General features: G+C 40.3%; 1 protein-coding gene across 3 annotated transcripts in view; it reads left to right on the forward strand.

Moving 5' to 3' along the window:
* The window catches only part of LOC127977520 (protein c-ets-1-B), a 44,512-nt gene that overhangs the window by 16,599 nt on the left and 14,194 nt on the right, over positions 1–13,719 (forward strand). For 2 of the 3 annotated variants that reach the window (XM_052582412.1, XM_052582411.1), the window contains exon 4: positions 13,583–13,702. In XM_052582412.1, the coding sequence (XP_052438372.1) occupies positions 13,583–13,702 (120 nt within the window). Of the gene's footprint in view, positions 1–2,954; positions 3,236–13,582; positions 13,703–13,719 lie in introns of those variants that run through there. The other variant, XM_052582413.1, reaches the window with a different exon arrangement.

The following is a 13,719-nucleotide window of genomic DNA, read 5'->3' on the forward strand; positions in this document are numbered from 1 at the left end:
GTTCTAGGCAGCCGTTCCCACAGTTGTCAAAGCCGTCGGGCTCCACTTAGGAAACGAGCCGATCAGCACATGAAAATTGCCGAGGCAATCTGTTACCATGGCAACTAATTAAGTTAACGCAGTCGCAGGCCCTCATCCCTCCGCCTCCATTCACCTCCTTTTAGACGCAAGTCAGTCTGTGCTCAAATCCATAAGCAGGGTGATTCGATTTATGAAATTGAATTTTCAGCTGTTCACAACATGTGTCGAAACAACCAGATATATATACACGTTTGTTGACGTTTGAGCTTTTTTGATGCAGATATGTTGTGGAATATGTGTCTTTAAAAGCTAATTACAATTTAGCATATGGAGCATATATGGAGCAATAATATTCAGCGTATTAGAATGATTTTTGAAGAATCATGTGACACTGAAGACTGGAGTAATGATGCTGTAATCTAGCACTGATCACAAGAAATAAATCATATTTTAACATTTAGTCCTATTCACATAGAATACAGCTACTTTAAACTGTAATAATACTGGACGATATTACAGTATTTTTAATCAAGTAAATGTAACCCCGGTGAGCAGAAGAGACTTCTTTTGAAAACTTCACAAAATCTTAATTATTCCAAACTTTTGAGCAGTATGTGCATAAAAAACAGGCATGACATCCAATCAGACGTGATACAATAACAAAACAAACACAACAGTTGGATGATACAATTTATAAACTTTTATTTGAATTGTTCATAGTATTAAAACCAACCAGACATGCATATATTGCTTTAGCACCAATAATAATTGATTATAATTGGGAAGCAAATCAGCATATTTTCATGATTTCTGAAGATCACGTGACACTGAAGACTGGAGGAATGATGCTGAAAATACAGCTCTGATCAAAGGAATAAATGACATATAAATATACAATCAGAACAATCAGAAGAACATTTTTCCACTTTCAATAACCTTTTGTGGAACGGAAAGATTCCATGGATTTTAAAAACTTCTTTCAAAAACATTAAAAAAAAAAATATAAAATCAATTAGACATGATGCAATAGTATCAAAAAGAGTCAATATTTGTTAAAAACCATGAATTGGGTGATTCAGTTTATAAAATTAAATCTGAACTGTTCACAACATGAGTCGAAACCAACCAGATATGCATTTGTGCAGGTTTAAGTGCTATTTTAGTGCAAATAATGCAAAAAAAAACATATATATTTTTAAATTGGAGGTGTCTGAAAGTTGGCTGCAGGATTCAGATCCAGCGCTGCTGGTGTGGCGAGAAGATCCTCTGTAAAATCCTAAGTTGGGTTTTTACTGATCTAGTCAAGGTGGACAGGAAATACGCTGAGGTGTTTATGAGGGCTGGGTCGAAGTTATGAGAGCACTCGTTACTTTCAGATCATTAGCAGACTATTAGCCAGACGAGAGATGTGTCTTTTTATCCTCTTGTGTTGCTCTTGTGATTCCTCCGCTCCGGTGAGAGTTCAACTGAGCGTAGCGTCAGCCATTCACGGTGACGGATGGGATACTGAAACACGAGCCAGCGCGGAATACACTGTTTATCTGTGTTTTTAAATAGACTGAATAGTTTTCTTGCCCTTGGCAGCTTTTCCTTGAGAGAGTGAGGTGTGTCGCATTCATCATTTGGAGGTCAGCATGTCTCAGCTTTTGTAATCGCCAAAGAACAGCACATGCAAGTACATGAGTGTTTGTGAGCTATTATGGTGATATGACACTTTCGGCAGTAGATTGCATCAGTGCAGTTAGGCAACATTTTTACCCATGTGTTTTTTTTTATTTTTTTTTTATTTTTTTTATTTCTCAAGACTCACAGATAATGGACAAGATGTATTCTTTGTGAAACTGCTCTCTTTGTCAACATTAGCTTCTCTGTGTTGAATAAGCCCATAAGAGTAAGTGTAGTTAACAAACGGGAAGTTCTCATAACTATTCAAGTGGCAACTGTGCCCAAGAAATGACCAAACTCTTCCCAGGTCAGATGTAATTACAGCTTGGCGTACACTAAAGTCCAATGCTCCTTCATGCAATCTCATTGGTGGAGTGCAAACTTCCACTGATCACTTCAGTGCAATAAGAAAGGGTGGGGATGCAAAAGCCACATTTGAAAAGTGTTTACACTGATCTTTCTGGATTTGCATAGGACTCACAAACACTGGGAAACCATGTACTGAAGTTTTGTGCACAGCCAATAGAGAATAAGAAGGTGTGTGCCAATTGGAATGGTCAATTTTCATCTGGCTTTTAAAGATGCAGTGCAGGGAAAATGAATTCATAATTTTCTACATTCTGATAATCAATAAAACGGTTGCTTTTGATGCAGCTTTTATTATCACTATCTTCGCAAATAAATAAATAATTAAAATAAAACAAAACACACACACAAACACACACACTGATTCATTGAATTTATTAATTTTTTTATGGTAAGTGGTTGCAATACATTTATTTTAGCTATATTTTAATAAACTATTTTAGTTGATTAACTTTCAGCAAAAATTGTTTATTTAAATGTAGCCTAGCTAAAATAAATTGATTGCAACCACTTACCATAAAAAGTAAATTCAATTAGTAAAGTAAATTTATATATTTTTTTCAGTTTATAGTGTATATAAGTTGTTTTTATACCAATGGATTTCCGCTAAGAAAGAAAGAAAGAAAGAAAGAAAGAAAGAAAGAAAGAAAGAAAGAAAGAAAGAACGTACTAGTATCGTTCACTTTACTGTATCTGAACAATTAGCTCTGAGCTCACAGCTGCTTTGGTGGACGTTTTGAAATGACGCGCAGCTTGAACGCGTCCAGAGCTCTGGCGTCGCGTGCGTCGCGTCATCGGCCGCGTCCAGAGAGACAGCAGAGTGGAGTGTAATTGAATTGAATCAGCGTGTAACGCCGCCCCTTTACGCGGATCAGCCTCTTCCGTGCCGCACACTGAACCGCCCTGGACCGGGGTAACTAACAGAGGGAGGCAATGAAAGAGTGATTGAGATAGAACGGAGAAAGAGAGAGGGAGGAAAGAGGCGCTTCAATACTTCAGAGATCGGATCTTGTTAAGGGAAAACCTGTGTCATTTCTAAGAAACTCCAGGCACACAGACGGACTTTGGAGGACACATTTGGGACTAAAAACACACAAACAGACTTTGTACATTGAATGCGTGACAATGACGGCAGCTGTCGATATTAAGCCGTTAACTATAATAAAATCTGAAAAAGTAGACGGTAAGTGCTCTAATCGTTTTCTCATCCGTATTGTTTTGATTTTAGATGATTGCAAACCGCGTCTTCGTCACTTGTCCAGTCAGTTATGACTAACTTTTGTGCATGTACTGAGGTAATGTCTATGCATTGAAATCGAGACGATGTAACATACAGCCATGATTTGATGTCAGACAGAAATTTTCCGAAACCCGTTGCAACATCAAATGTTTTTGATCAGCGAGTGATAGACAGGTATAACAGCCTGCACGCGGCGCTCCAGATGTGCAAGCCGTTGATTCAGTGCTAGCCTATACAAAAACTATTTTATTATGTAGCCTAATATATGAATAATTTTACACCGCTGGGTGTGCACGCGCAGTTTACTCCCAGCCTAATTTAAGTCAAGTTAGTGAATATGTGTGATATGTGGTCACAGTTGTAACCAGTGAGGGAAAACTGCTTAGTTGTTCAATAAGACCCAACAGAAAGTTACATACAACCGACTAAGATAATGTGGGAAAAGGATATCAATTAATACACTAATACATATGTTTTATTTTGTTACATTTGTTATCCCCCTTTTTTCTTCAGATTTTATTATGTTAATCAGCCAGATACACATTGAGATTGATAATCTCAGTTTTTTTGTATGTTTTTGTCCAAATGGCCACATATATGACCACAGACATGTCTGCATGTATTCTGATCACGGAACCACAATAATACATTCAAGGAATCAGATTTGTTAAACAGTGTATTATGACATATGTTTTACATGCTTTCTTTTATGGAGCTTTCAGACTGGAATTAAACAGCTCTGGTCATGTGACTAATTCTACCAGTCATGTAAAAATGTTCTCATGAAATCTAGTCATTCTTTACTTTAATTTATAGTGGATAATTCTGTAAATGTATGCCACACATGTTTCCGGCATGGGTTACATACTGTAATGTTGCATTCGTGTACAGACCATATTGTGCAAAACTGGACTTTTTTTTATTCGCTACAGTGCAAGAATGAGAGCAATGCAAACATTTAGTAAATAGTGTGCATGAAGATTCTGACACCAGACTGATGTTGACTACCACACACGGCCTCTCATGACATGACATACTTAACCGCTTTTCACAGTCGTGTTTCATTTCGTGCATGACCAGCAGGCTTGAATTCTAACTACATGAGCGATTGTTTTCGTGTCAAGCTGACTTTCAGAACATTGCGTCATCTAATGTGCTTGTGCATTTAGTGTAAGTTCATCATTTGGTCATTGGCTGAGCCCTGGGCTTTCTTTCCTTTTATGCAGATATTATAGGCCTCCTTGTAACTGTGTGATTAAAGTTTAATCTATGTTTCTTTCTTTCTTTGTTTTGATGTGAGTGTGCTTGTGCAATCTCACACATGCATGTCATGGCAGGGAATTTCCCTTTTGGCTAAAGAGTGGTCAGTGTCAACTGAATGAAATTTGTCATGATGCTGCTTCACTGTCCATTCATACCACATCCATTCACCCCCACCACTGACCGAGCCTGGCTCAGGAGGGGCTGCATGCCTGACCAGGGTGAAGGGAGGGAGAGAGGGAGGAAAGATGCCATGCTGGTTTAGCAGTCAGCAGTCTCACACTCCCCCTCTGTACTCCTGAGGCCTGGAATAAAGTGACGAGCATGCAAGTGGGATGTAAGCACATAACTCGGCCCAGTGGAGTCTTTAAGAATATGACCCTCTTCTTTGGCCCGGAAGGACAGGGTGAGTTCAGTGGCCACTAGTTTCTCTATGATAAAATGCTGACTGGCTTCGACCACAGCTGGTGGTTTAACATGCAGAATTCTGACTCCCAACCTCTCAAACACACACGCATTACCAGCTGTTAATATATCATGGAAAAAGGCATTCACCTTTGCAAGCATGTCAGAACGAAAGCTAAAACATAATAACTCCAGTGTGATGTGCAAGATGTGATATGAATCATTACCACGCTTGCATATTTTCGCATGCAAAAGGGCCTGCTCTCTTTTCACACACAGTCGCAGAGTTTACATTTACAAATGCGCTGGCACATGACCACGCGCAGACACTCTCCAACACACATGCACAAGCTCTCTCCTCGCAAGGAAAAACAGTTGTGCGCTGTTAAAAAAAGTGCTGATACTTGCAGCGGGGGTTGCCAAAATATTGTGCTATCTTGCAAAACAATTTCTCAAGACGAGCTCCCTTGAGTTCCCTCATACGTGAATATTCAGACCAGGGTGAACGGTGTGCACTGGCAAAGACGGCATGATCCATGTAAGACATGTTTTATGCTGGTCCGCTACTTTAGTCTTTAAGAATTGATATGTGCACCTTGTGGGTCCCATGTACAGCACAAAGTGCTTGTAATGGCGTAAAGCTCTGGCAGACTGGCGCAAATGATAGTTTCAAGCATGCATGCGTCATTAATGCGGAGAGGCTATAGACATTAAGCACCTGATCCCAGTTTGTATTGGGTCTTAAATCAAGACAAGCGAGCTGTGTCTTGAAGACAACAGCTAGTGCAAAAACAAGCCCGCCTTCCCCCACCCCCCATTTGCTTTTTGACTCTGTTTATACAAAAGTGATGAATGGTTGAATTCAATCAAGAGTCACACAAAAGTTGTTTAGAGTTCAGTCAAGATTATCTGATTTACCCTGGAGACATGTAGTGCATGAAGAGACAATGGGACCTACACAAGAAGAGGACAGCCTTGATAAACACACTTACATTCATTAATGGAATTGCTAAAATAAGATTGCGTATGGAGTTACCACAAAAACAATCTCCAAGAACACACGTATAGTCTGGAAGCAAAAGTGTTTACGTGGAAAAGCTTGGCTGCACAACCTGCTAAGGTGGCCACAAGTAATTCACAAGTTTACTTATGGTCAAAGATAAACCCATGTAACATCTGCTACCAAAATGGATAATTCTGCCCCTACCCAGCCAGTTTTGCTGTGCCAGAAGTCTTCAGCATCTTCTGAGAGCTTTGCTTTGAAAGGGGCGTAGTCAAAATGCTTGACAACGGGGTCACTCCTTTCATCTTTGCTCAAAGACTACTTAGCACACTGAAATGAGTCAGCAACAACATGAGAGACAGCCAGGGGTCACCTCCCACTTATTTCGGCCTAGAGAAATAACCCTTGATGAGGGTATCTAGTCTTCCCTTTCTCCTTTTTTCTCACTCTGTGTCCGTCTCAGGGTTCAGTAAGTGACAGGAATGTCTGAGGATTGGGTGGGCTGCCCATTGCCCACATTTATCTGATTAAGACACTGCACTCTCTCTCATCCCAATCCCCTGCTAAGCCCTGCTCGTACACTTACTTAAGATACCATACACAGGGCACTAGTACAGAAGTATACAAGTGTGAAGAAATTATAATTCAAGCAAGGTTGTATCTGAAAATGGCCTAGATTCCAGAGTTACATAACAGATAGGTTTCTGTAATGTCAGACTGTTCACGCTTTCATCAGGCCTAAGCATGCCTTGCTTACCTGACAGCTGTGCAAATACAGACCCTTGCGATTAAGGTTAGTCTGATGTGGGTATCAATTTACTGAATTTACACAAAAATTTACAAAATGTGAGGTATAGGGTTTAGAAGTGATTGGATTCTTCATATTTGACACTCAGAATTGATTCACCAGACTTAGGCCTTGTGGCCACGATGAAACACAATTAGATCAGAGTGTTTTGCTACTGTTGTGAATGACTCCCACTTCACAGAATGTCCACTGGCTACATGACTCCCCTGTCAAAAATTCTTTCTGGTGAACACACGTTTTTATTGTTCCCTTTAAAGTGTAGTCATCAAAGGGTGAAGGGAGGTCCTGGCCTTTATTCGTTCAAGTTATTGGCATAAGCTTATGGCACAAACAAACGTTTTCCAAATCGTTACATGCGTCAGAATGACTGAACCATACGTCAGCGCCGTTGTCTCTATAGCGTACTTGTGAAAGCCGTTCTGACCCACTCACTGTGTTGCAGTTTGAAGTTTTCCCAATAGTTATCTCTGGCACTGCTTCTCTGAACTTCAAAAGACCAAAACAAAAGCAAAAGACACAGCATGTCCCAGAGCAGGGAAGAAATAACAACCACGGTGTATTTTTTCCAGCATTTTACAACACCCATTTTCTCCCCTGTGTTCCATGTCTCTCTTTTTTCCCTGTGTTTGTCTCTCTACCGTCTGTGGGCCATATGGGCTCTTGCCTGGTCTCCCTGGCCCCTGATGTGGCGTCTTCCTAGTGCTGTCTTCTCATCCCTGCAGTGTGCTACAAGCTAATTACTGAGTCACAGCCCCTACCGTGCTAACTCCCAGCACGTACCCCTCCTCCCATAAGACATTAGTCCTACCCAGTCCCTTCAAGGCTCTCTGGTGGGCTCCAGACCGCCTCCTGGGTGGTGGGAGGCCCTTGAGGTGAGTAAGCCAGCCGGACCGGTGCCTGTCTTTCCATGCCACTCTTGTTTTTCCACTGTGGCTGTTTTACAGATGTCTACCGAGTACAACAGAGGGACATGGAGAGGGTGGCGTCAGATATGTTTTTGATATCCGAGCGGCATCCTGACTGGCTCTGGCTATGTGTCTCACTACTCAGGGAGGTAGCGGAAAACCTGGTTCCAGATTCCACTCTCCCATCGGTGTATGCTCTTTCACCAAGTCACCTGTTTTAGGGCTCAGTAGTCGAAGCTGGTTTTGTAATTATCCTACTTTTGTCTCACCTCTTTGAACACAGTTCCTACCTCAGAGGCACATTGATGGAACGCTCCTGGCTACCACTCCGTTTACATGTGAGATCTCAAGCTTTCTCTGAGGTCCAGGTGTTTGGCTGTAGCTAGCTGTGCCGTCTCTCTCGGTTTGTGAGTGTTACTTGATGTACAGCTGAATAGAAGGCACATGATCCTTGGCAGTCACAAGAGCCGCCACAGCTGTGTCTCTTTCTCATTCAACCTTCTCCCCACTATCTACATATTTCTGACAGAGAGGCTCTGCTTGGGATGATTTAGGGACGAGAACAGTTAAAGAGTTCTGTGTAGGTGTCTGGATCGGATCCAAGGCAGTTGTAATATGAGGGCTATTCTTTGACATTGTTCACTTTCACCAGATGAGGATGGCAGGATTTGACATCTCGCCCCTTTCGCATGAAACCATGGTTTGTCATGGGTTTTTTTTATCTTGTGTTACTGTGTTCAAATGGAACATATTTAAAGCATTTTAAACTATTCCTTACACAGTTGAGAACTGCAGAGACTTAATTTGGCATGCCTCTCTGCTTCTTCTGCTTTCTGACACATTTGATGTTGACATTTGTCACCAGAGAGGATTTTACTGAAATGATGTATCACTTTAGTCACTTTGATGATGTGTTAGCACTCCGTTGTGTTCTGTGGTACGATGTGGATTTCAGAACAGTTGCATCTTCTTTTCCAGCCATCCATTCATCTATTTTGGGCTCATGAACACTTTTCATTGCTACAGCTGTGGTAATTTTCTCTGCGTACAGTTAATTGTGTAATTGGTCCATTTAGAACTGAACTCAAAGGCACACTGCTTTTTAGGTCACAAATACAGAACAAACTCACACAAAAATCCAGTCGACATTAGTGATTTTAAAACAAGGCAGGAATGTGTGGCACGATACATAAAAACAATGCGGTCTGTGGGGAATTTATTTACAGAGAATGCATCTGTTGGCCATCAGCTGGTTCCACAATAGCAGAAACCATTAGCCATTAGCTTGCTAATTGCATGCAGAACTTTCCTTCCTTCATTTCCCTGATCCTGAAAGCTGCTTGCTCATAAACCTAGCTCAGGCATGACTGACTACTTATGTATGAATTCACTTTGATCAGAAATGCTTTTGGAATTATTTATATCCAGTGCTGGAAACATGCTTTTTTTCCTCCTCTCGAAGTGCTGCAATTTCAGGTACACTAAGAGGAGGTTATTGGAGGTTTCTAGGAAGAATGTCAAAGGAAGAGTAAACTGTTTGTCAAGATCAGCATTTGTTTGTTCAGAAACCTAAACAGTAAGATTCACTGATCCAAGTGCACTCATGGTCTTTTAGAGGTGTTCAGTCCTGCAATGCACTTACACTCTCACAATTTGCATGCTGCAAACCGCCTCCGCTTTACTTTGCAGTATGCATAGTAGCATCACTATACGTATCTCTGTACTACCACAACCTAAGCCTGATCAATTGCCTTTTTGTCTGCACTCATGCCCACAACAAAGACTTCAGATCTAGGTATAATAACTGTTTGAGCAAGAACTTGGCAAGGAATGCCCAATTTTAAAGTCAGAAATTGCGATTTGAATGCTTAGTGTGATAAACTGTTGGCGATGTGTGCAAGATCATCTCATGAACCCGGGGCACACACTGGTTGGGTCTCTAAGAATAGCCACAGTGTTCCAGAGCAGGAAAGCCCCTGACGCGTGACCCGGGCAGGGTGGACGGACTCTGCGCTGCATTTGGGAGCTCGATCGTGGGCCGCTGCTATTCCTGTCTCGGCCCGGCCCGGTCTGCATGCTTTCAGATGGAAATCTAAACAGTGTGCAGAACAAGCACTTCTCTCACTGGATCCCCCACCCCTTGACCGTGCCTTGTTCAGCACAGACCTGCTGCGTGAATGGCCCTCCTTCATCCGGGCCAGGTTTAACAGTCTTGCTGTCACATGCTCGGAGAAAGATAGGGCAAGAGATAAAGAACTGAAGATGTTTTATGGGCCACCCTGTTGCGACCCAGGGGTTTGAGGATTCTTTTGTTGTAATTTGTTCTGAGCTTGACTTTATTTTCAGACTGGAATTTGATGTCAAAAACTCAGAAAATGAAAAAGGGCAACATACGTGGGGTAAGATATGTTAATTTGACATACAGACACAAATACACCAAGCACAAAAAAGCATTCAGAAGCTCAAATACCATCCAGACTATTGAGGGACTCAAATGAGCTATTTGGCTTTTATTACACACCCACTCGCTGTCTCTCATGCATTTATGACAGACCCCTCACACACACAAATGCAGACACAGTTCTTCGAAGTGTGTCTAATCTTAGAACGGACCATTAACACTATCATCAATGTGTGATCTGTAAGGATGTAGACTGGCCTTGGATAAATCATTGAACATACTATGGGAAATACTGAATGGACTGGATTGGCGGAGCCCTGTGGTCATGCCAGCAGTGATGTAATCCCTTCAGGGACTCCATTCATGTTGTCTTGGATGCTCTCACATTACAGATAAGTGAATCATCCGACCCCTCCCCACCACACCCGACTCCATGACTACCAGGGCCTCATGACCATTATCCCAATTTCACAGCCCCCTGACTAATGCACAGAGCTCAGACAGGCCGACTTGCGCTCATACACACCTGCACTGTTTCCGTACGATATGAAGGTTTTCCGTGTGGGACTCTATGGCTGAGACCCAAGATCTTTTGTTCCTAATGCGGCTCAGTAGACAGATTTATAGAGGATTCATATATTTGGCTATTAGCAATGTACAGTTTCTCTCTATGGGAATTTATACAATGTTCATTTAATTCATTGAACTTCACACGCCGAGCTAATGATTCATTTCCATCACAGAAGATCATAATGTTGGAACTGCTAGCCTATGTGATCAACTCTTACTACACTTTAAAGCTACCCTTTAACAAAAAAAAAGGTTGCCAAAAAAGGTATTCAAGGGAACATTGTGAGAGTGTAACTCTTGAAATTAATACTTAAAGCTTTTATGTACAATACGTTGTAAAAGTAGTTAAATTCATTAATTATGCCTTGTAATGAACCTTACAATGCATTGTACAGTCACATGAACAATTATAACCACAGTTAATACATTATAACACGTATCAATTCATTGTTACACTATGTATTTTAAATGTAGTTGTAATTATTTATGACAAGATATAATGTATTACAATGCACATTGCAAATAATTGTAATGCATTATACCCTTTAATAACCCTTGATAATGCATTACCAATAAAAGCTTTAGATTGGATCATTTGATGTAAAGGTGTCCTTACAGATATATTGTTTGCTTCCAGTGAGCATGTAACATAATGCAAGTGAACCGTATAGATACTTTAGACATTAACGGAAAGATAAACTCAGTGTTTGTTTTTCCTGATTTGATTTTCATAGCATCCTCTGAACCCTGAATGCACAGATTGAGCTTTTATTTGGTCTTTAATTTTATCTAAGTATGCAGTCATTTCAAAGCACCTGGCTGCTATTTTTCTTGTTCAGAAAGCACTTTGCATTTGTCACTGATGCAGATACCTCACTGCAATTTGTGTGTTATATTTTGTTCAAACAAACATGCTTTCTTTATGAAGAAAAAAGAAACGTTTGCACTTTACCAGGGTCTTCCGGAGTCTTTCTTGCCAGCTCTGGCCTTGTATCACCTAATGTGAAAATGAGCATTGAATGAAGCCGCTGACGTCCAGCTGGTAGAATGGCCTCTCTAATGCGCAATTAAACACTGTAAATGGAGACTGCAGCATCTCGCTCTAATCGAATCACACGAGTGCACTGCATTGTTCTTCTCCATTTAGACGCTCCGCATTATGCATCACCGCAAGTCCTTCCCTGTTTGTGTCAAGCGGGGTTGCAGATCGGGAGAAGGAGGTTAGGAGGGACAGCTGTTGTACATTCCTGGCTGGGTTATGTCGTGATGTGGATCGACAACAGCGAGCGGGAACCCATACGGCGCCCAGGGCTTGCAGTTTCAAAACCACGCAGAGATGCCAGAACATCTGGGTGTCAGTAGAATAGAAAAGCAGTCACAGACGGTTAAAAAAAAAAAAAGACACAAAGTGTTGGCTTTCCACAGTCTGGACTTTGCATTTAGCTCCCGGACAAATTCATTGTGCCTGAGTCACAGGCGGGCGTTTTTTGATGGCCACTAGTAATAGAAACACCACCCAACACCTTGTGTTTTTGATCGCATTCCTGTCCCTTCAGTGAATTCTTTACTCAGCTTTGTGACATTCTTCAAACCCTCAGGGTTTTTTTTTTTTTTTCTGCCACCCTGACAGTCCTAATTGGATCAGTGGAAGTCATTGGGCACTGTTTAACTCATCAAAGCCCTCTCTGTGTCCTGCTGGGTGCCCACGAGCAGAGAAGGGCGATCCTTCCAACACTGCACTGTCTGTTCAACGCCCCGCAGCCTGCTGTGACATCATCACCCCTCTGCCATGACCTCTGACCCCTAACTATTGACCCCTGCCAACAGAGGCCCATCTGTCTATGGCTGGAGACGGAAATGGGACAGCTTGCTGGGCGGAAAGGGGTCATTGGTGTAGAATCTGACCTGTGACACACACTGGATGTGTTTGCACACCGTCCTTGGCTCTGAGCAGCAGTCCTGGAGGTCAGGTTGGAGGTGGTTGATGTGTGTAGGCCTGTGAGATAACTACGTTTAAGTGTGTGATGCTGACGCTGCTGGTTTTCTCGCTGTATTTGATGATGTAGTTCTTCAAACCGATTGACTTACTTTAGGTCAGGAGAGTAGTTTTGTGGAAATGAAACTCTGAAATCTGGGATTTTATGTGCTTTTTGTGAAAGTAGTTTATATTTATTTGTTGTTGTTGAATTTTGATTGTAGTATATTTATTTTATTTTATTTTATAAGTATTTTACATAATTTTATTTTTATTTGATTCATCTGTTTAATTAAATTTTAGTTTATTTTATTTGTATAAAATATATATTTTGTGACATAATGCATTGGGTTGTCTATGATTTGATTAAGCTAAAATTAGGTAAACTTATCATAATTAGTTTATTTTTTCATTTGACGTTACTTGATTTTATTATTTTATTTTAGTAAAATATTTTATATATCGTATAACAGTGGAGTATGTTATATATATATGTATATGTATATATGTATATATATATGTATATATATATATATATATATATATATATATATATATATATATATATATATATTTTTTTTTTTTTTTTTACTTCAAGCAAACAATATTTATTTATTTAAAAATATATAAAAAAATATAATCAATTTTGTGTATGTGTGTGTAATATTTTTTTTATTTGATATTGGCTTGATTTTAGTATGTTACTCTATTTTTGTGAAATGTAGTATACTTTATTATTATTTACTATTCATTTATTATTCTTTTTTTTTTAAATTAATCTGTTTTACATTTTCATTGTTTTACTTCTTTGTACTTTTTATTTGTTTGTCCCTAGTTTATTTTATTTTATTTTATTTTATTTATTTATTTTTGCCTGTCAGATAATTTTTATATGAAATATTTTATATCTGCAGTTAATCTCAGATTGTGTGAAGACATATTTGTCTGTCTTTGGTCCAACAGATCTGGAGTGTGCAGATGTACCTTTATTGACTCCAGGAAGTAAAGAAATGATGTCACAGGCTCTTTTGGCCACATTCAGCGGCTTCACCAGGGAACAACAGCGGCTCTCCATCCCAAAAGGTCCAAACCTACAGCAC

Source organism: Carassius gibelio, chromosome B18 (assembly GCF_023724105.1).
Source record: "Carassius gibelio isolate Cgi1373 ecotype wild population from Czech Republic chromosome B18, carGib1.2-hapl.c, whole genome shotgun sequence".
In the NCBI taxonomy this organism is placed as follows: Eukaryota; Metazoa; Chordata; class Actinopteri; order Cypriniformes; family Cyprinidae; genus Carassius; species Carassius gibelio.